Here is a 21434-nt window from a genome sequence, read left to right as displayed (position 1 = left end):
AAGGGTATAATGCCAATAATTTTTTAGAAATTAGCAGTTTTTTATCGGGGGAAACCCACGCTTCATCACACACCTCATTTAATTCATCTGATTCAGGAAAAACTACGGGTAGTTTTTTCACACCCCACATAATACCCTTTTTTGTGGTACTTGTAGTATCAGAAATGTTCAAAACCTCCTTCATTGCCGTGATCATGTAACGTGTGGCCCTACTGGAAAATACGTTTGTTTCCTCACCGTCGACACTGGAGTCAGTGTCCGTGTCAGTGTCTGTATCGACCTGAGGTAACGGGCGTTTTATAGCCCCTGACGGTGTTTGAGACGCCTGTACAGGTATTAACTGATTTGCCGGCTGTCTCATGTCGTCAACAGTCTTTTGTAAAGTGCCGACACTATCACGTAATTCTTTCCATAAGACCATCCAGTCAGGTGTCGACTCCCTAGGGGGTGACATCACTAACACAGGCAATTGCTCCGCCTCCACACCATTTTCCTCCTCATACATGTCGACACAGCGTACCGACACACAGCACACACACAGGGAATGCTCTGATAGAGGACAGGACCCCACTAGCCCTTTGGGGAGACAGAGGGAGAGTTTGCCAGCACACACCAGAGCGCTATATATATACAGGGATAACCTTATATAAGTGTTTTTCCCTAATATAGCTGCTGTATATATTAATTAGAGATGAGCGCCTGAAATTTTTCGGGTTTTGTGTTTTGGTTTTGGGTTCGGTTCCGCGGCCGTGATTTGGGTTCGAACGCGTTTTGGCAAAACCTCACCGAATTTTTTTTGTCGGATTCGGGTGTGTTTTGGATTCGGGTGTTTTTTTCAAAAAACACTAAAAAACAGCTTAAATCACAGAATTTGGGGGTCATTTTGATCCCAAAGTATTATTAACCTCAAAAACCATAATTTACACTCATTTTCAGTCTATTCTGAATACCTCACACCTCACAATATTATTTTTAGTCCTAAAATTTGCACCGAGGTCGCTGTGTGAGTAAGATAAGCGACCCTAGTGGCCGACACAAACACCGGGCCCATCTAGGAGTGGCACTGCAGTGTCACGCAGGATGTCCCTTCCAAAAAACCCTCCCCAAACAGCACATGACGCAAAGAAAAAAAGAGGCGCAATGAGGTAGCTGTGTGAGTAAGATTAGCGACCCTAGTGGCCGACACAAACACCGGGCCCATCTAGGAGTGGCACTGCAGTGTCACGCAGGATGTCCCTTCCAAAAAACCCTCCCCAAACAGCACATGACGCAAAGAAAAAAAGAGGCGCAATGAGGTAGCTGACTGTGTGAGTAAGATTAGCGACCCTAGTGGCCGACACAAACACCGGGCCCATCTAGGAGTGGCACTGCAGTGTCACGCAGGATGTCCCTTCCAAAAAACCCTCCCCAATCAGCACATGATGCAAAGAAAAAGAAAAGAAAAAAGAGGTGCAAGATGGAATTGTCCTTGGGCCCTCCCACCCACCCTTATGTTGTATAAACAAAACAGGACATGCACACTTTAACCAACCCATCATTTCAGTGACAGGGTCTGCCACACGACTGTGACTGATATGACGGGTTGGTTTGGACCCCCCCCAAAAAAGAAGCAATTAATCTCTCCTTGCACAAACTGGCTCTACAGAGGCAAGATGTCCACCTCATCTTCACCCTCCGATATATCACCGTGTACATCCCCCTCCTCACAGATTATCAATTCGTCCCCACTGGAATCCACCATCTCAGCTCCCTGTGTACTTTGTGGAGGCAATTGCTGCTGGTCAATGTCTCCGCGGAGGAATTGATTATAATTCATTTTAATGAACATCATCTTCTCCACATTTTCTGGATGTAACCTCGTACGCCGATTGCTGACATGGTGAGCGGCGGCACTAAACACTCTTTCGGAGTACACACTTGTGGGAGGGCAACTTAGGTAGAATAAAGCCAGTTTGTGCAAGGGCCTCCAAATTGCCTCTTTTTCCTGCCAGTATAAGTACGGACTGTGTGATGTGCCTACTTGGATGCGGTCACTCATATAATCCTCCACCATTCTATCAATGTTGAGAGAATCATATGCAGTGACAGTAGACGACATGTCCGTAATCGTTGTCAGGTCCTTCAGTCCGGACCAGATGTCAGCATCAGCAGTCGCTCCAGACTGCCCTGCATCACCGCCAGCGGGTGGGCTCGGAATTCTGAGCCTTTTCCTCGCACCCCCAGTTGCGGGAGAATGTGAAGGAGGAGATGTTGACAGGTCGCGTTCCGCTTGACTTGACAATTTTGTCACCAGCAGGTCTTTCAACCCCAGCAGACCTGTGTCTGCCGGAAAGAGAGATCCAAGGTAGGCTTTAAATCTAGGATCGAGCACGGTGGCCAAAATGTAGTGCTCTGATTTCAACAGATTGACCACCCGTGAATCCTTGTTAAGCGAATTAAGGGCTGCATCCACAAGTCCCACATGCCTAGCGGAATCGCTCCCTTTTAGCTCCTTCTTCAATGCCTCCAGCTTCTTCTGCAAAAGCCTGATGAGGGGAATGACCTGACTCAGGCTGGCAGTGTCTGAACTGACTTCACGTGTGGCAAGTTCAAAGGGCATCAGAACCTTGCACAACGTTGAAATCATTCTCCACTGCACTTGAGACAGGTGCATTCCACCTACTATATCGTGCTCAATTGTATAGGCTTGAATGGCCTTTTGCTGCTCCTCCAACCTCTGAAGCATAGAGAGGATTGAATTCCACCTCGTTACCACTTCTTGCTTCAGATGATGGCAGGGCAGGTTCAGTAGTTTTTGGTGGTGCTCCAGTCTTCTGTACGTGGTGCCTGTACGCCGAAAGTGTCCCGCAATTTTTCTGGCCACCGACAGCATCTCTTGCACGCCCCTGTCGTTTTTTAAAAAATTCTGCACCACCAAATTCAAGGTATGTGCAAAACATGGGACGTGCTGGAATTTGCCCATATTTAATGCACACACAATATTGCTGGCGTTGTCCGATGCCACAAATCCACAGGAGAGTCCAATTGGGGTAAGCCATTCCGCGATGATCTTCCTCAGTTGCCGTAAGAGGTTTTCAGCTGTGTGCGTATTCTGGAAAGCGGTGATACAAAGCGTAGCCTGCCTAGGAAAGAGTTGGCGTTTGCGAGATGCTGCTACTGGTGCCGCCGCTGCTGTTCTTGCGGCGGGAGTCCATACATCTACCCAGTGGGCTGTCACAGTCATATAGTCCTGACCCTGCCCTGCTCCACTTGTCCACATGTCCGTGGTTAAGTGGACATTGGGTACAACTGCATTTTTTAGGACACTGGTGAGTCTTTTTCTGACGTCCGTGTACATTCTCGGTATCGCCTGCCTAGAGAAGTGGAACCTAGATGGTATTTGGTAACGGGGGCACACTGCCTCAATAAATTGTCTAGTTCCCTGTGAACTAACGGCGGATACCGGACGCACGTCTAACACCAACATAGTTGTCAAGGACTCAGTTATCCGCTTTGCAGTAGGATGACTGCTGTGATATTTCATCTTCCTCGCAAAGGACTGTTGAACAGTCAATTGCTTACTGGAAGTAGTACAAGTGGGCTTACGACTTCCCCTCTGGGATGACCATCGACTCCCAGCGGCAACAACAGCAGCGCCAGCAGCAGTAGGCGTTACACGCAAGGATGCATCGGAGGAATCCCAGGCAGGAGAGGACTCGTCAGAATTGCCAGTGACATGGCCTGCAGGACTATTGGCATTCCTGGGGAAGGAGGAAATTGACACTGAGGGAGTTGGTGGGGTGGTTTGCGTGAGCTTGGTTACAAGAGGAAGGGATTTACTGGTCAGTGGACTGCTTCCGCTGTCACCCAAAGTTTTTGAACTTGTCACTGACTTATTATGAATGCGCTGCAGGTGACGTATAAGGGAGGATGTTCCGAGGTGGTTAACGTCCTTACCCCTACTTATTACAGCTTGACAAAGGGAACACACGGCTTGACACCTGTTGTCCGCATTTCTGGTGAAATACCTCCACACCGAAGAGCTGAATTTTTTGGTATTTTCACCTGGCATGTCAACGGCCATATTCCTCCCACGGACAACAGGTGTCTCCCCGGGTGCCTGACTTAAACAAACCACCTCACCATCAGAATCCTCCTGGTCAATTTCCTCCCCAGCGCCAGCAACACCCATATCCTCCTCATCCTGGTGTACTTCAACACTGACATCTTCAATCTGACTATCAGGAACTGGACTGCGGGTGCTCCTTCCAGCACTTGCAGGGGGCGTGCAAATGGTGGAAGGCGCATGCTCTTCACGTCCAGTGTTGGGAAGGTCAGGCATCGCAACCGACACAATTGGACTCTCCTTGTGGATTTGGGATTTCGAAGAATGCACAGTTCTTTGCTGTGCTGCTTTTGCCAGCTTGAGTCTTTTCATTTTTCTAGCGAGAGGCTGAGTGCTTCCATCCTCATGTGAAGCTGAACCACTAGCCATGAACATAGGCCAGGGCCTCAGCCGTTCCTTGCCACTCCGTGTGGTAAATGGCATATTGGCAAGTTTACGCTTCTCCTCCGACAATTTTATTTTAGGTTTTGGAGTCCTTTTTTTACTGATATTTGGTGTTTTGGATTTGACATGCTCTGTACTATGACATTGGGCATCGGCCTTGGCAGACGACGTTGCTGGCATTTCATCGTCTCGGCCATGACTAGTGGCAGCAGCTTCAGCACGAGGTGGAAGTGAATCTTGATCTTTCCCTAATTTTGGAACCTCAACATTTTTGTTCTCCATATTTTAATAGGCACAACTAAAAGGCACCTCAGGTAAACAATGGAGATGGATGGATTGGATACTAGTATACAATTATGGACGGGCTGCCGAGTGCCGACACAGAGGTAGCCACAGCCGTGAACTACCGCACTGTACTGTGTCTGCTGCTAATATATAGACTGGTTGATAAAGAGATAGTATACTCGTAACTAGTATGTATGTATAAAGAAAGAAAAAAAAACCACGGTTAGGTGGTATATACAATTATGGACGGGCTGCCGAGTGCCGACACAGAGGTAGCCACAGCCGTGAACTACCGCACTGTACTGTGTCTGCTGCTAATATATAGACTGGTTGATAAAGAGATAGTATACTCGTAACTAGTATGTATGTATAAAGAAAGAAAAAAAAACCACGGTTAGGTGGTATATACAATTATGGACGGGCTGCCGAGTGCCGACACAGAGGTAGCCACAGCCGTGAACTACCGCACTGTACTGTGTCTGCTGCTAATATAGACTGGTTGATAAAGAGATAGTATACTCGTAACTAGTATGTATGTATAAAGAAAGAAAAAAAAACCACGGTTAGGTGGTATATACAATTATGGACGGGCTGCCGAGTGCCGACACAGAGGTAGCCACAGCCGTGAACTACCGCACTGTACTGTGTCTGCTGCTAATATATAGACTGGTTGATAAAGAGATAGTATACTCGTAACTAGTATGTATGTATAAAGAAAGAAAAAAAAACCACGGTTAGGTGGTATATACAATTATGGACGGGCTGCCGAGTGCCGACACAGAGGTAGCCACAGCCGTGAACTACCGCACTGTACTGTGTCTGCTGCTAATATATAGACTGGTTGATAAAGAGATAGTATACTCGTAACTAGTATGTATGTATAAAGAAAGAAAAAAAAACCACGGTTAGGTGGTATATACAATTATGGACGGGCTGCCGAGTGCCGACACAGAGGTAGCCACAGCCGTGAACTACCGCACTGTACTGTGTCTGCTGCTAATATATAGACTGGTTGATAAAGAGATAGTATACTCGTAACTAGTATGTATGTATAAAGAAAGAAAAAAAAACCACGGTTAGGTGGTATATACAATTATGGACGGGCTGCCGAGTGCCGACACAGAGGTAGCCACAGCCGTGAACTACCGCACTGTACTGTGTCTGCTGCTAATATAGACTGGTTGATAAAGAGATAGTATACTCGTAACTAGTATGTATGTATAAAGAAAGAAAAAAAAACCACGGTTAGGTGGTATATACAATTATGGACGGGCTGCCGAGTGCCGACACAGAGGTAGCCACAGCCGTGAACTACCGCACTGTACTGTGTCTGCTGCTAATATAGACTGGTTGATAAAGAGATAGTATACTACTAATATTATATATACTGGTGGTCAGGTCACTGGTCACTAGTCACACTGGCAGTGGCACTCCTGCAGCAAAAGTGTGCACTGTTTAATTTTAATATAATATTATGTACTCCTGGCTCCTGCTATAACCTATAACTGGCACTGCAGTAGTGCTCCCCAGTCTCCCCCACAATTATAAGCTGTGTGAGCTGAGCAGTCAGACAGATATATAATATATATAGATGATGCAGCACACTGGCCTGAGCCTGAGCAGTGCACACAGATATGGTATGTGACTGACTGAGTCACTGTGTGTATCGCTTTTTTCAGGCAGAGAACGGATATATTAAATAAACTGCACTGTGTGTCTGGTGGTCACTCACTATATAATATATTATGTACTCCTGGCTCCTGCTATAACCTATAACTGGCACTGCAGTAGTGCTCCCCAGTCTCCCCCACAATTATAAGCTGTGTGAGCTGAGCAGTCAGACAGATATATATAATATTATATATAGATAATAGATGATGCAGCACACTGGCCTGAGCCTGAGCAGTGCACACAGATATGGTATGTGACTGAGTCACTGTGTGCTGTGTATCGCTTTTTTCAGGCAGAGAACGGATTATAAATAAAACTGGTGGTCACTATCAGCAAAACTCTGCACTGTACTGAGTACTCCTAATGCTCCCCAAAATTAGTAAATCAAGTGTCTCTCTAATCTATTCTAAACGGAGAGGACGCCAGCCACGTCCTCTCCCTATCAATCTCAATGCACGTGTGAAAATGGCGGCGACGCGCGGCTCCTTATATAGAATCCGAGTCTCGCGATAGAATCCGAGCCTCGCGAGAATCCGACAGCGTCATGATGACGTTCGGGCGCGCTCGGGTTAACCGAGCAAGGCGGGAAGATCCGAGTCGCTCGGACCCGTGAAAAAAAACATGAAGTTCTGGCGGGTTCGGATTCAGAGAAACCGAACCCGCTCATCTCTAATATTAATATGCCAATTTAGTGCCCCCCCTCTCTTGTTTTACCCTGTTTCTGTAATGCAGGACTGCAGGGGAGAGTCAGGGAGCCTTCCTCCAACGGAGCTGTGAGGAAAAAATGGCGCTTGTGTGCTGAGGAGATAGGCTCCGCCCCTTTTTCGGCGGCCTTTCTCCCGCTTTTTTGTGGAAAACTGGCAGGGGTTAAATACATCCATATAGCCCAGGAGCTATATGTGATGTATTTTTAGCCATTTAAGGTATTTTCATTGCGTCCCAGGGCGCCCCCCCCCAGCGCCCTGCACCCTCAGTGACCGGAGTGTGAAGTGTGCTGAGAGCAATGGCGCACAGCTGCGGTGCTGTGCGCTACCTTATTGATGACAGGACGTCTTCTGCCGCCGATTTTCCGGACCTCTTCACTCTTCTGGCTCTGTAAGGGGGCCGGCGGCGCGGCTCCGGGACCCATCCATGGCTGGGCCTGTGATCGTCCCTCTGGAGCTAATGTCCAGTAGCCTAAGAAGCCCAATCCACTCTGCACGCAGGTGAGTTCGCTTCTTCTCCCCTTAGTCCCTCGATGCAGTGAGCCTGTTGCCAGCAGGTCTCACTGAAAATAAAAAACCCTATTTAAACTTTTACTCTAAGCAGCTCAGGAGAGCCACCTAGATTGCACCCTTCTCGTTCGGGCACAAAATCTTAACTGAGGCTTGGAGGAGGGTCATAGGGGAGGAGCCAGTGCACACCAGCTAGTCCTAAAGCTTTTACTTTGTGCCCAGTCTCCTGCGGAGCCGCTATTCCCCATGGTCCTTTCGGAGTCCCCAGCATCCACTAGGACGTTAGAGAAAGATTATACTAACTCCTTTTAACAAAATAAACACCTAAAACACATAAACAAAATGTAACGGACAAAAAAGAAATCCAGTTCATTATTGCCGAGCGCCTATCAGGTTACCCCATCACCTTGACATCTTCTGTCATTTCTGCTGACGTTACGTTATGCATCTGAAAGTACTCATGTATATTTCATATGCCCAATTCCCAGGGCAACCTCTCTCATATTTTCTTGTCCATTTAGTTGACCACAGTCTGCTCACAGACTTTCCATACCCAATCGATGCACACCAGCCGCAGCTCTCAGCATAGAGAAACAAAGAATGTAAAACGTGATCCTGATCTGGAACTAGACAAATGTAACCCAATGCGATGAGGCTTATTTGAAATCTCCTTTTAGAGCAGGTGCAGCTTGCTGGTCAGGGAAGGATCACATATATGTCATTGATTGGTAATGACTGACTAACACGAGTGACGAGTGTCAGTATCTGTTGACATAGCTCTGTGTAACTATTGACCTAAGTAATGCATTGCCGGTGGTGCCAAGAAGAGGAGGGGGGGGGGGTACTAAATACCGAGGCCCTGGTCTGATGGCAGGACCCAGTGGGGGGGGGGGGGGGGGGGGGCAGGTACCGTCCTCCTTTACCCAGCAGCAGCAGATCTTCTCCTCAGCAGCGTGTGCTGGGCTGCAGCGTGGCCAGGGAGGTACTTAAAATACAATTTTCTCTGTGTTTTGTTCAAAGGGTGCATAGCCACGTCTCCTGTAATTATGCCACGCCCCCTGAAAAGTACCTGGGCCCTGCCAAGCTCTCTGCTGCCCTGTGCATTGCCTGTGGTGGTCTGTGGTACAGATGGTGAAATCCCCTTACAAAACATACTTTATCCACTTTCCTGAGATATGTTTATATATTAATATGCTTATATCATGTTATCATCTCAAATATCTGAACTTACCAAATGTCATATACTAAGAGGTCTATTCATGAAGCAGTGAAAAGTGTGGAGAAGTGAGCCAATGGAGAAGTTGCCCATGGCAACCAATCAGCATTGAAATAACATTTATAATTTGCATACTATACAACTGTACGGAGCAGCTGATTGGTTGCCATGGGCAACTTCTCCACAGGCTCACTTCTCTACCCTTTTCACTGCTTCATGAATAGACCCCTTACTTGGTTAATTTTAACTGAAAATTCACTTGTGCAAGTGAGTGTCATTAGGGTAGGCAGTTTGGCAAAACCCCAATTTGTCTAACACAGTGGTTCGCAAACTCTGTTTGCTGAGGCCCCACCCCCATTCCAAAATTGCTAGAGTTTCCTCGGTTTTGAAATAAAAAGCAGGGGTATTGATGTGACGGCTTACGGTCATTAGGTCAACAAGACTTATGGCGACAGTCATTAGGTCGACCTCTATTGGTCGACATGCATTAGGTCAACTTGGTCAAAAGGTCGACATTGTCATAAGGTCGACATGAAGAAGGTCGACATGGAAAAAGGTCACTTTTTTCATTTTTTTTTTACTTTTTCATACTTTACGATGCACGTGGACTACGATTGGGAACGGTAACCTGTGCCAAGCGCAGTGGTAGCGGAGCGAGGCACCTTGCCCGAAGCATGGCGAGCAAAGCGAGGGGACACGGTGCACTAATTGGGGTTCCCCGTCACTTTTATGAAGAAAACGACACAAAAAAGTTTTAAAAACTCATGTCGACCTTTTTCCATGTCGACATTGTTAATGACCATGTCGACCTTTTGACCTAATGCATGTCGACCAATAGTGGTCGACCTAATGGCTGTCGATCTAAATCTTGTCGACCTAATGACCCCTACCTGATGTGACTTGATGTCTGCCCAGGCCACAAAATCACCATATGTTTTCTTTTTTAATTAATGAATTACTGAAAGAACTGGGATATATACAGTAGGAGCTATAGATAGACTGTGTTCATTTTGCCAATGACTATCCCACCAAAAATGAAATGTTGATGGCAAACAGTACCGGCAGGACGGTTGCAGAGTGGTTAGATCTTTGTTTCGATTCCCACAAAGGCCCTGTCTGTGTAGAGTTTGTATGTTTTCCTGTGTTTGCATGAGTTTCCTTTCTGTACTCTGGTTATTTCACAAAATCCACCCCCACCCCCCCATAAAAAAAAAAAAAACAAACAATTAATAAATAAATTGAAAAGCACATTCTGAAAGTAAATGCATCAAATAAATCAATTAAAATGTATTTGCATTTTTTTCGTAAACAACCTTTTCAGCGCCTGTGTCTTTGTGTATAAGTAGATAAAGCTGAAAATCTGGTGGATCCACTGAATTATGAATTTTGCCAAATTATTTTGCTCAAATCTGACATTTGGTCAGCCACCAAAAGTCCTTTTTTGTGTGCCAAATACACATTGTGTGTGAAAGGTGTGTGTATGGCTGTAAGAGAAATGTCAGTGCTTAAGGCAGTGGCAGAGACTTTCTTATACCCCTTTTCCACTAGCTCTAAAAACACGGGTAAATGCGTGTGGGCGCGCATTTACCCGTGTTTTTTCCTAGTGGAAAAGGTCCCCCCTGCAAATTCCCGGATCAAGTGATCCGGAAATCCTACCCGGGTAGCTTGCTGGGTTGAACACGTGTTCAACCCGGCTAGCTGTCTAGTGTAAACGGAAGCCGCGTCGAGGCGACACGGCTCCCGTTCACAGTGAATGGAAGGCTGGCACTGGGAGATCATGTGATCTCCCAGCGCCGCCCCTGCTGCGTCAGCAGCAGCGTCACCAACCCGGTAATATGCCGGGTTGGTGGAGCTAGTGTAGAAGGCGGTTCCCGGATGCGACCCGTGCTACAAGTGGAAAAGGGGTTTTAGTAACCTGACAGCCTGTAGTGAGCAATTCCTGCAAAAGTTATGGATTAAAGTGCTATGAGTAATTAAAACTTTGGCTTTTAAGCATTTATTCAGCTGTGTATTAATCAAAAGACACTTGTAACTAATGACTGAAGAATATCTATATTTATACTTGGGATGTGCGCCGGACCATTTTTTCTGGATTTGGTTGTGATTCGTCAGCCCACTTTGGATTTAGATTTGGATTTGTCAAACCGCTGTGAACTGGTTTTGGATTTACATTTTTTAGAAAAATTTACCAAAAAAGCTAAAATCACTCATTTGGACCTGTTTTTTGTTCCTAGCATATTATTAACCTCAATAACATTAATTTCCAGTTATTTCCACTCAATTTTGACCACCTCACAACTCACAATATTGTTTTCACCAATATTGGCCAAAGGCTGGCTGGCTAAACTGCGGTATACAGTTTTGGTTGGATACAGTGCGGGTCAGATACAGAGTGGGTTTGATACAGTGTGGGATACAGGACAGGTTGGATACAGTGCTTATTGGATATTGTGTTATTCGGAGACAGTTTGGGTTGGATACACTGGTGGGATACAGTGCTGGATAAATTGCTGGTTGGATACAGTGTGGGACAGATACAGTGTGGGATATAGTGCGGTTTTGATAAAATGTGGGTTAGATACAGAGTGGGATGGATATAGCGCAGGATACAGTGTGGGTCAGATACACCAATAGTGCACTTAATGTGACAGGGGATGCTAGCAGATTCCTGGTGGTGTCGGCAGTGATGGTGGTGTCCTAAGTGCAGAGTTGTTGGTGGTGTTGGTACTGCTGGCTGTGTTGGCAATGCAGGGGTGCCAAGGGTGTCTTCACTGTATGGGTGCTGGCAGTGCCACAGGTGCTGGCAGTGTCCGCAGTGTTGGGTTGCCGGTGGTGTCAGTACTGCTATGGTGCTGGTGGTGTCGGCAACATGGGAGTGCCGGCGGTGTCCTCAATGCTGGGGTGTGTCAACAGTATGGAGATGCTGAGTCGGCAGTGCAGGAAAGCCGGCAATGTCTTCAGTGCGGGGGTGCAAGCAGTGTCGGCATTGTTGGAGTGCCAGAGGTGTCCTCAGTGCGGGGGTGTCGGAAGCGCAGGAGTGCATTGTGGGGGTGTTGGCAGTGCGGACGACGGTGTTGGCAGTGCGGGTGGCAGTGTCATTTGTGCGGTGCAGTGCGGTGTGGGCCACCATCTAGTCAGTGATTGCCTCTGTAAAAAAATGTCTGAGTTCGGCCATCAAACTTGGGCGTCATTACATCCGGCCTACAGTCTGTAAAATGACTGGTTGGTACTTTATCTCTCTCCATTTTATCACTCTCCAAGGCTTAGTACATCTGTATACGTCCCAATATGTGAATGATGGAAGTCATGACCCGTCCGTGAAAGGGGCGTAACATGGAAGCTGGCATTTTGATTGTGTAAAAATAACCTTTAACCATAGGCATTCTTAATGCCCATACACACTTGGCAAGAAAATGAGCAGCGTTGCTCATTTTCCCCCTACCTGAGGGACGTTGCTCATTTTTCCCATACCTGAGGGACGTTGCTCATTTTTCCCCTACCTGAGGGACGTTGCTCATTTTCCCCCTACCTGAGCGACGGTGCTCATTTTCCCCCTACCCGAGCGACGTTGCTCATTTTCCCCCTACCTGAGGGACATTGCTCATTTTCCCCCTTCCTGAGCGACGTTGCTCATTTTCCTCAAACCTGAGCGACGTTACTCATTTTCCCCCTACCCGAGCGATGTTGCTAATTTTCCCCCTACCTGAGGGACATTGCTCATTTTTCCCCTACCTGAGGGACGTTGCTCATTTTTCCCCTACCTGAGGGACGTTGCTCATTTTCCCCCTACCTGAGCGACGGTGCTCATTTTACCCCTACCCGAGCGACGTTGCTCATTTTCCCCCTACCTGAGGGACGTTGCTCATTTTCCCCCTTCCTGAGCGACGTTGCTCATTTTCCTCCTACCTGAGCGACGTTGCTCATTTTCCCCCTACCTGAGCGACGTTGCTCATTGTCTCGGCAAGTGTGTGTGCCACGAGCGATGATCGATGTGCGGCCCCGTGGGTACATGCATGCTCTATCTGGACTATCGTCCAGGAGCTGCATGCACGGCCGGCCACTGCATGACGTCACTGAGCGATATGAACGGTCATATCGCTCAGTGTGTACGGGCAGCCGCCAACTGCCCGGCCCGGGAGGGGAAACACTAGACAATCGGGGTAATTCCAAGTTGATCGCAGAAGGATTTTTGTCAGCAGTTGGGCAAAACCATATGCAGTGCAGGGGAGGCAGATATAACATGTGCAGAGAGAGTTAGATTTGGGTGGGTTATTTTGTTTCTGTGCAGGGTAAATATTGGCTGCTTTATTTTTACACTGCAATTTAGATTGCAGATTGAACACACCACACCCAAATCTAACTCTCTCTGCACATGTTATATCTGCCTCCCCTGCAGTGCACATGGTTTTGCCCAACTGCTAACAAAAATTCCTGCTGCGATCAACTCAGAATTACCCCCAATGTCGCTCATAGAGCGACATCATCTAGTGTGTATGGCCCTTTCAGAATAAAAAAATAAATAAAATACAGTTCTCCTTATTTTACAGTAAGGAGAATTTTCCGTTCAGGTTTGTTCCAGTTGAATTACTGTGATATTTTAATGCATAAAGTTACTCAGGTGAAATATACAGGGAGCAAAAGTTACAGTATCACGTTGCACAAACTCAATATTTCCTTGTTTGTTTCTTTCAGGGCTATGCGGAAAAGGGAAAGAGCATTGCAAACGCTCTAGAGGATTTGAAGGCTAATTTCTATTGTGAATTATGTGACAAGCAGTACCACAAACACCAGGAGTTTGACAACCATATTAATTCTTATGACCACGCTCACAAACAGGTAATCCTAGAAATTCATGTTTACCAACGACCTCATAATACCGGTGTTCAAATACAACAATGACATGTCCACTGGGGAAGGAGTAAAAGCCGCGCGGTGGGGATGAAGTTTTCATTTGTTTTATTCAATCATCCTGCAGAAATCTTCAGTAACATTACACTAATCTTTCCCAACCTGCTGATGTTATTCTGAGTTCTGGAGAAAAAAAAAAGAGAGAGACTTTATTAGAAAAGAAATGCCTTTGGCTCCTTGTACAACTGTGAACTTATGAGTGGTGTATAAGTATAATTAGATACAGTCTCTCTTAGATAAATTGCTAAATTGAAAATATCAATGGCTGGAAGAAAAATGGTTACTTTCAAATTACTCTGAAAGTGAACTAAATATATGAGTTCCCTAATTATAGTAAAACCAGTGGCTGCAGCAGAAATATACTTTACTCAGCACGGATATTATTCTTGGGTTATTACATTTATAATTTTTAATCTATAAGCAAGACTTTTTCTTTTAACTGTTACTAGCTCTGGCGGGAGTATGCAGGAATGCATAAGTTCTCCCAAGTGCAATAACGGTGAATGAGTATAGAAATAAATAAGCACTGCAGTACCGCTCATGAGCACCATGTAGCGCTATTCCATTGAAGATGTAAATTTTATTGTACATTGTACTCTGTAGCATAAACTAGGCCATGATTTACACACATCATAATTGATATAGAGCTGATTAAGAGTTGTACGCAAACTCTGTGGCATTGGGCGTGGCTACATGCCACGAGAGGTGTGGTCACACAAAAAATGGGGGCATGTCAACAGGACACACCACCTGCTTTTTGTCACTCTGGGAGCATTCCTTTCTACTCTATTAGATTCCAAATGCAACTTAACTACTGTACAGGTGTTGCCACGCTCATCGTGGCTATATCTTGGCGCATTGGTTTGCCACCACCACATGCCCAATGCATGAATGGGGGCGGCAAAAGATGCAGCTCGGTGAGGCTGGGCTCTGCCAAAATACACATGTTGTATCATAAGGAGTAATAACCTCGCAGGTCCAGGAATTGCAGTTACCGGGCTTCTGCTGTCTCACAAGTCAGGGGCATTTACGCATGTCGGAGGGAGTTCAAGGGACTGTCTGCATTCTGTTTGACAAATGTGAGCAGCCACCACCACCCCCTTCCTTCACTCTCAGCCGCACCTCTGCCTACTTAGTCTGTCTAAGGCGGACGTGAGGCCAGGCAGGTGTCACAGGGTGGCAGGCTCTTCTTCATGCAAGTGCAGGGAGCACAATTTAATGTCGGTGCCGCGCTTCCAGGAGCCCAGTGTAAGTAGCTAAAGACAGCTGCATGGCGTTCAGGCGGTATGGCATACCGGTTGCCAATTTCTTAATGGTACACCACACATGCAGCACTGCCCATTCCTAGTTCTCTACTTAGTGTGGATTATACTGTATGACCATATTAGTAAAGATGTATAAATTGTTGCAAAATAATTTTCATTTAACACTCTTAAAACATGATTGTTACTTTATTGCATATGAATTGCATATGTTTACAAACCATATATTTACTGACACATGATGAAAAAGTCAGAATATTTGCATGTCAATAACCAAAAGGCAATGATCAGTAGAAAACATATATATATAATAATTACCGTACATTTCTCACATAGCATTTGTTACACCAATGAGCTTTTGAGATTGGAGCATTACAGTGGAACTCCATCCTCCATAGTGCAATTGCAGGTGTCCTTACAAAGAATCTACTCCTTCTGGGAGGTAGTCACTCATCCTTGACAGCCTGCCCGCTGATCTGCATGGATACTCTGTAATATTCCACTATGGTCTTTCCCATCTCCTACATGATACTGTGCCCCCCTCCCTCCCCTCTTCCCCCCCGCTAACAGTTTCCAGCACTGAGGACTGGTCGAAAGATGGGATAAGTGTAGATGGGGGAAAAGATGTGTAGAAATGATGTGTCCAGTATATGTGGTTCAGAACAATGAGCGAGAGGTATGTGTCCCCGAGTATCCCATAACCAGATCTACCACATATGCTCTAGCTGTGGAGAAAGCCTTTAACCGCTTAACTGATGATTTTTCCCCCCACAAAACCGTTTTTTCCTCTTTTTTTTTTATAACTTAATAAAGTTTAAAAAGCATTTTTAATAATATATTTCATTTTTTTAAATATATCAATGGAGTGTTTTGCACTCCACCCCCCCCCCCCCGCCATGTTCATAGACCTCCCCAATGTTTTTAAATCCTAACAATAGTACCCCCACACCCCCTTAGTAGGTATGTAGTTATGTGACCGTGGTCAGGAGACCACCGGTCACAATAACGGCACCTACATCCCGCCCCCTCACAATCCTGACATGCCGGCTATCAGGGACCAGTCTCACTCCCATAGAGTTGGAATAGAACCTGTGGCTTTGTTGCGGCGTCGGTATGGTGACACCAACGGTATCACCACGCAATAACCACCCCCTTAGTAGTACACAAATTCATGTTTTATAAAACCAACCTCCCCCCTGTTAAAAGCCCCTTTTTTGCTTCCTCTCCCTTCCCTGTGACCAATGTATTTTTTTATTATTATTTTACTCCATCTCCCCCCTCCAGCATCATATGTATTTATTTTACCCTGCCCCCACCCCCCACTGGTGATAGATCCCACCAAGAGGTTACCCCCTTTCCCCTCCCATGGGCAGAGTGCAGAGGAGCGTGTGTCACGGGGAACTGAAGATCAGTCTTCCCTGCTGTAGCTGGGATGCAGTCAAGATGCTGCCGGCCGGAATCCCGGCGGTCGAAATACCGACGCCGGAATCCCGACCGCCACAATCCCGACATATTCTCCCTCCGTGGGTGTCCACGACACCCATAGAGGGAGAATATAATAGTGTGCCGAGCGTAGCGAGGCACCGTGCCCGCAGCGTGGCGAGCGAAGCGAGCCCGCAAGGGGCTGCGTTCCACTCGCCACCCCTGTCGGGATTGTGTGGTCGGGATTCTGGCGTCAGTATTTCGACCGCCGGGATTCCGGCCGGCGGCATTTAGTACTGATCCCCTGTAGCTGATCCCTGCACTTACAGAGATAAGCCAAAGTGTGCTTGGGGAGGAACTAAGTTCCCCTCCCTGCGCGATTTTGGCAGTGATGTCAGTGGTCACAAACAGCCGCAGGAGGTCCGGGAAGCCAGAGGAGATCCATTCTGCCCTTGTACAGAAGGGACCTCCTAATCTAAAACTGGGGCACACTGCGGGGCTGTGTGGTTGCGTGTGATGCCATCTTGCCAACTGAAGCACTTCTGGCTCTAATCGCATCACATGCGACGGCGCCAGGCAGGTGGTTAAAAATTAATTCCCCTTAAATTGAATTTCATTTCCCAGTTTCCCAACACAATTAATTTTTATTTATAATAATTTAAAGCTAGGCATTTATATGCACATGCACATGCAATTAACATTTATCCTGTTACTTGGCCTAATGATGTATATGCAGTCAGTGGTGTTCCTGCCGTAGTGGGACTACAAATCTCAGCATAGGCCCTACACACTGGACGATTTTCTGAAAGATATGAACGATCTCGTTCATAAATGAACGAGAACTCGTTCATATCTTTCAGTGTGGAGACTCCAGCGATGAACGATGCGCGGCCCCGCGCTCGTTCATCGCTGGTCTCCCGTCGGCTGTGCATGCAGGCCAATATGGACGATCTTGTCCATATTTGCCTGCACTTCAATGCAGCCGGGTGACGGGGGGAGTGAAGAAACTTCACTCCCCCCATCACTGCCCCCCCCGCCGACGGGTCGCTCGTCGGCCGTATCGGCCGTCGGGCACCTCGGCGGCGCATCGGGAAATGTGTAGGGCCCCTAAGAGGTTTACATCCCATGCTGGGACTTGCAATTCTACAACAGCTGGAGAACCACGTGTTCTACCTCTTAACTAATGAAGGTATTATTCATCACTGGAGGCCCGAGTGCTTCATGTCTACTCTGCATATAATTACCAGTATAATTGTGTCATTTAGCCTTATCATATGCTACATATCATTTGCGTAATTTAGGATTTTATCACAGTACATAGATCTAACATGTAACTCGATTTCTGGTGAAGATTGTTATGCATTGTCTTATTAGAGTGTAATTGAGCGATGCATAAACTACGTTTTTAAGCTTTTATTTATTGGCACTGATACAGTGTGTGATATGTACCTGTCGTCAGCTGTGCTCATTATAGCATCTAATATAACATTATAGCATCTAATATAACATTATAGCATCTAATATAACATTCCTTTTTTTAAGGCAGCAAAGAAAAATAAATATAACAGGCAGACTGACCTTCTTTTACTTTAAGGGATTTTACAGATCACTGCGCTAGATGTTTTGTTCTCCTTTTCCCACTTCTCTTCCAGTCATTTAGAGTTGATCCTGGATGAATTGATACACAGCAGAGGTTGTGCGTGAAATGTGTCCGACATTATCCCACAATATGTTATAGCTGCTGTAATCACCTTATCATTTTGCAGCATAAGATCTGGGAGGTGCTGGTGTAGCAACAAAAAGAGAGAAGCATACTGTAAGTGGAATGTGTGGACTAAGGCCCTCATTCCAAGTTGATCGCTAGCTGCCGTTGTTCGCTGCGTAGCGATCTTTAAAGAAACGGCAAAACTGCACATGCGTATGCACCGCAATGCGCATGCGTGGTGTACGGGTACAAAGAGCATCGTGGTTTTGCACTGGTTCTAGCAACGCTTTCAGTCGCACTGGCGGACGCAAGGAGATTGACAGGAAGAGGGCGTTTCTGGGTGTCAACTGATCGTTTTCTGGGAGTGTTTGGAAAAACGCAGGCATGGCCGGGTGTTTGCTGGGCGGGTATCTGACGTAATTACTGTGTCACTCGTCGCAGCAATCATTGCACAGAATAAGGTACTACAGGGCTGGTCTTGTTCTGCACAAAATGTGTTTGTAGGCGCTCTGCTGCACAGGCGTTCACACTCCTGCAAAGCAAAAATACACTCCCCAGTGGGCGGAGACTATGCGTTTGCACGGCTGCTAAAAGTAGCTAGCGAGCGATCAACTTGCAATGAGGGCCAAAGAGCCTGATAAAGGCTTGTTAGCAAACCAAAAAAAAACACACTAATGGAAAAAACAATGGGGGTAATTCTGAGTTGATTGCAGCAGCAAATTTGTTAGCAATTGGGCAAAACCATGTGCACTGCAGGGGGGGCAGATATAACATGTGCAGAGAGAGTTAGATTTGGGTGTGGTGTGTTCAATCTGCAATCTAAATTGCAGTGTAAAAATAAAGCAGCCAGTATTTACCCTGCACAGAAACAAAATAACCCACCCAAATCTAACTCTCTCTGCACATGTTATATCTGCCCCCCCCTGCAGTGCACATGGTTTTGCCCAATTGCTAACAAACTTGCTGCTGCGATCAACTCAGAATTACCCCCCATGTGCACTGCAGGTGGAGCAGATATAACATTTGCAGAGAGAGTTAGATTTGGGTGGGGTGTGTTCAAACTGAAATCTAAATTGCAGTGAAAAATTAAAGCAGCCAGTATTTACCCTGCACAGAAACAAAATAACCCACCCAAATGTAATTCTCCCTGCAAATGTTACATCTGCCCCCCTGCAGTGCAGCATTAGTGTGTGTTTTTGGTTTGCTAACAAACCTGAAAAAACCCCTAAAGCTGTGTACACGCGGCACGATGCGGCTTTAGCCCGACATTGACTATACGACGAGGTCAGAGTCTGGCCCCGACGATATAGTCAATGTTTGGCTGCCTGCACAGTCTATTTTTGCTTGTGATGCCGATCACGCGGGACCACGCATTGGCATCGCAAGCTGTGTACACGCGGTGCAATATGCACTAACTTTCCTTACGATTTTGACTATATAGTCAGAATCATAAAGAAAGTTAAGTGCATATCGCACCGTGTGTACACACCTTAAAGGGCCCTACAGACTCGGCGACCCGCCGCCAAGCTGCCCGACTGCCGATTTGGCGACCCGGCGGCGGGGGGGAGGTGATGGGGGAAGTGAAGTTTCTTCACTCTCCCCGTCACCCGGCTCCATAGCAATGCATGCTAATATAGATGATAATGTCCATATTGGCCTGCATGTTTAAACGAGCCAGCCGGCACCAGCGATGAACGAGCGCGGGGCCGCGCATCGTTCATCACTGGTGCCTATACACTGAAAGATATGAACGGTATCTCGTTCATTCATGAACGAGATACCGTTCATATCTTTCACTGGTATCGACCAGTGTGTAGGGCTCTTAAGTTTGTTTAGAGAAGTGGTTACTTTGTTGTTTCTGTTGCAGTTGGATGTCAGCTCCGTCCATGTTTACTGCATGTTGTTAATATTTTAAAGCACTGATTAGTTACAGAGAGCACTAGCCTCATAATTGCTCTACTATTCTCATTAGCTATAGTTTAGTCTAGTAGTTAAGTGGGCTCTGATTGGTTACAGCTTGGACTAACCTCGTTATTGTTCTATATGTTCTAATTGGCTGCAGGCTGGTCAAGAGTGACCCAGGTGTGCTCTCATTGGTTACAGCTTGGTCTAGTTTATTGATTGCTCTGATTGATTACAAGTAGTTATGGTCCCATGTACTGTATGCTCTGATTGGTTAAAGGTTGGACTAGCCCCAATATTATATTAAACTTACAACTAGCAACAGGCTGGTCAAGTTGATTTATGTCCTGACTGGTTGCAGCTTGGTCTAGTTTGATGAATGCTTTGATTGGCTAGAAATTGTTTTAGTCCCATGCATTGTATGCTCTGGTTGGTTAAAGATTAGATTTACCCCATTATTACACTAATGTTCTGATTGGCTATAGGCTGCTTAATGTCAGGTCCCGGGGACCGACTTCCATGGCCGGGTGCCATGGGTTGCCGGTCCGGGAGCTGGAGGTCCCAGTCACGGATGGAGGCGTCTGTGGCCAGAGTGAAGCAGGATGGTTAGTTCTAAATCCAAGTTGGGTAAGAGGCCTATGGTGTCATCAGGGGAGGAGCTACATCTCAAGGGGGAAGAGCCATGCCCGAACAGAGTACCCGAAATGTACCCTTGTGGGCTCGCTTCGCTCACCACTCTTCGCTCGCCACCGGGTTACTAAAGGTAGTAGTTGGTGGCGTGGATAGTAGAAGAACTATCCCGCTGGCCTAGCTCCCCCCCTGATGTGGCTCCTCCCCCTGACATCATAGGTCCTTTAGGTTACTTGATTCTAGCATCTGCCGAGGCAGGATGGGAGAGTGGCTGCTCTGTCGGGAGCTGATGGCCGGCACTGCACAGCAACATGCAGACAAGTGTCTGCAATTCCGCCCGCCGCCATATTGGAAACCAAGGAAGCCTCCTAGCCCTCCAGTCATGCTGTAACTGGCATTCCTGCTCATCTGCTCTCTTAAAAGGGTCTGGTTGGCAATGGAGCTTCACCAGGGCTATATGTTGCTGCTCTTTGATAGTTTCTTGCTCTGTGCTCCCAGAAGTGCTCAGGTGCTTCTGTATTTCTCCCAGTCCTTGCTGTAATTTCTCGGAATGTCACTGCCTTCTTGTCCCTGTGCTTCACCCGAGACATCAGCTGCTCCAACCATGGTCACCTTGCCAGACACTAATCCGAGGCCAGACCTGACACTTAAGTCCCATGAGTGGTTTGATTGGCTGCAGGTTTATCTATTCCCATATAGTGCATGCTCTCATTGGTTAGAGGCTGGACTA

At 46.6% G+C, this 21434-nt stretch overlaps 1 protein-coding gene across 1 annotated transcript in view; it reads left to right on the top strand.

The window, feature by feature from the left end:
• Positions 1–21434, top strand: part of ZNF804B (zinc finger protein 804B) — a 498712-nt gene that overhangs the window by 429825 nt on the left and 47453 nt on the right. The window contains exon 2 of the mRNA XM_063921473.1: positions 13568–13711. Within this exon, the coding sequence (XP_063777543.1) occupies positions 13568–13711 (144 nt within the window). The remainder of the gene's footprint in view (positions 1–13567; positions 13712–21434) is intronic.

This window comes from Pseudophryne corroboree, chromosome 5 (assembly GCF_028390025.1).
Source record: "Pseudophryne corroboree isolate aPseCor3 chromosome 5, aPseCor3.hap2, whole genome shotgun sequence".
NCBI classification, from domain to species: Eukaryota; Metazoa; Chordata; class Amphibia; order Anura; family Myobatrachidae; genus Pseudophryne; species Pseudophryne corroboree.
The sequence above is the reverse complement of the archived record's forward strand: the minus strand, read 5'-3'. Positions and strand labels throughout refer to the sequence as shown.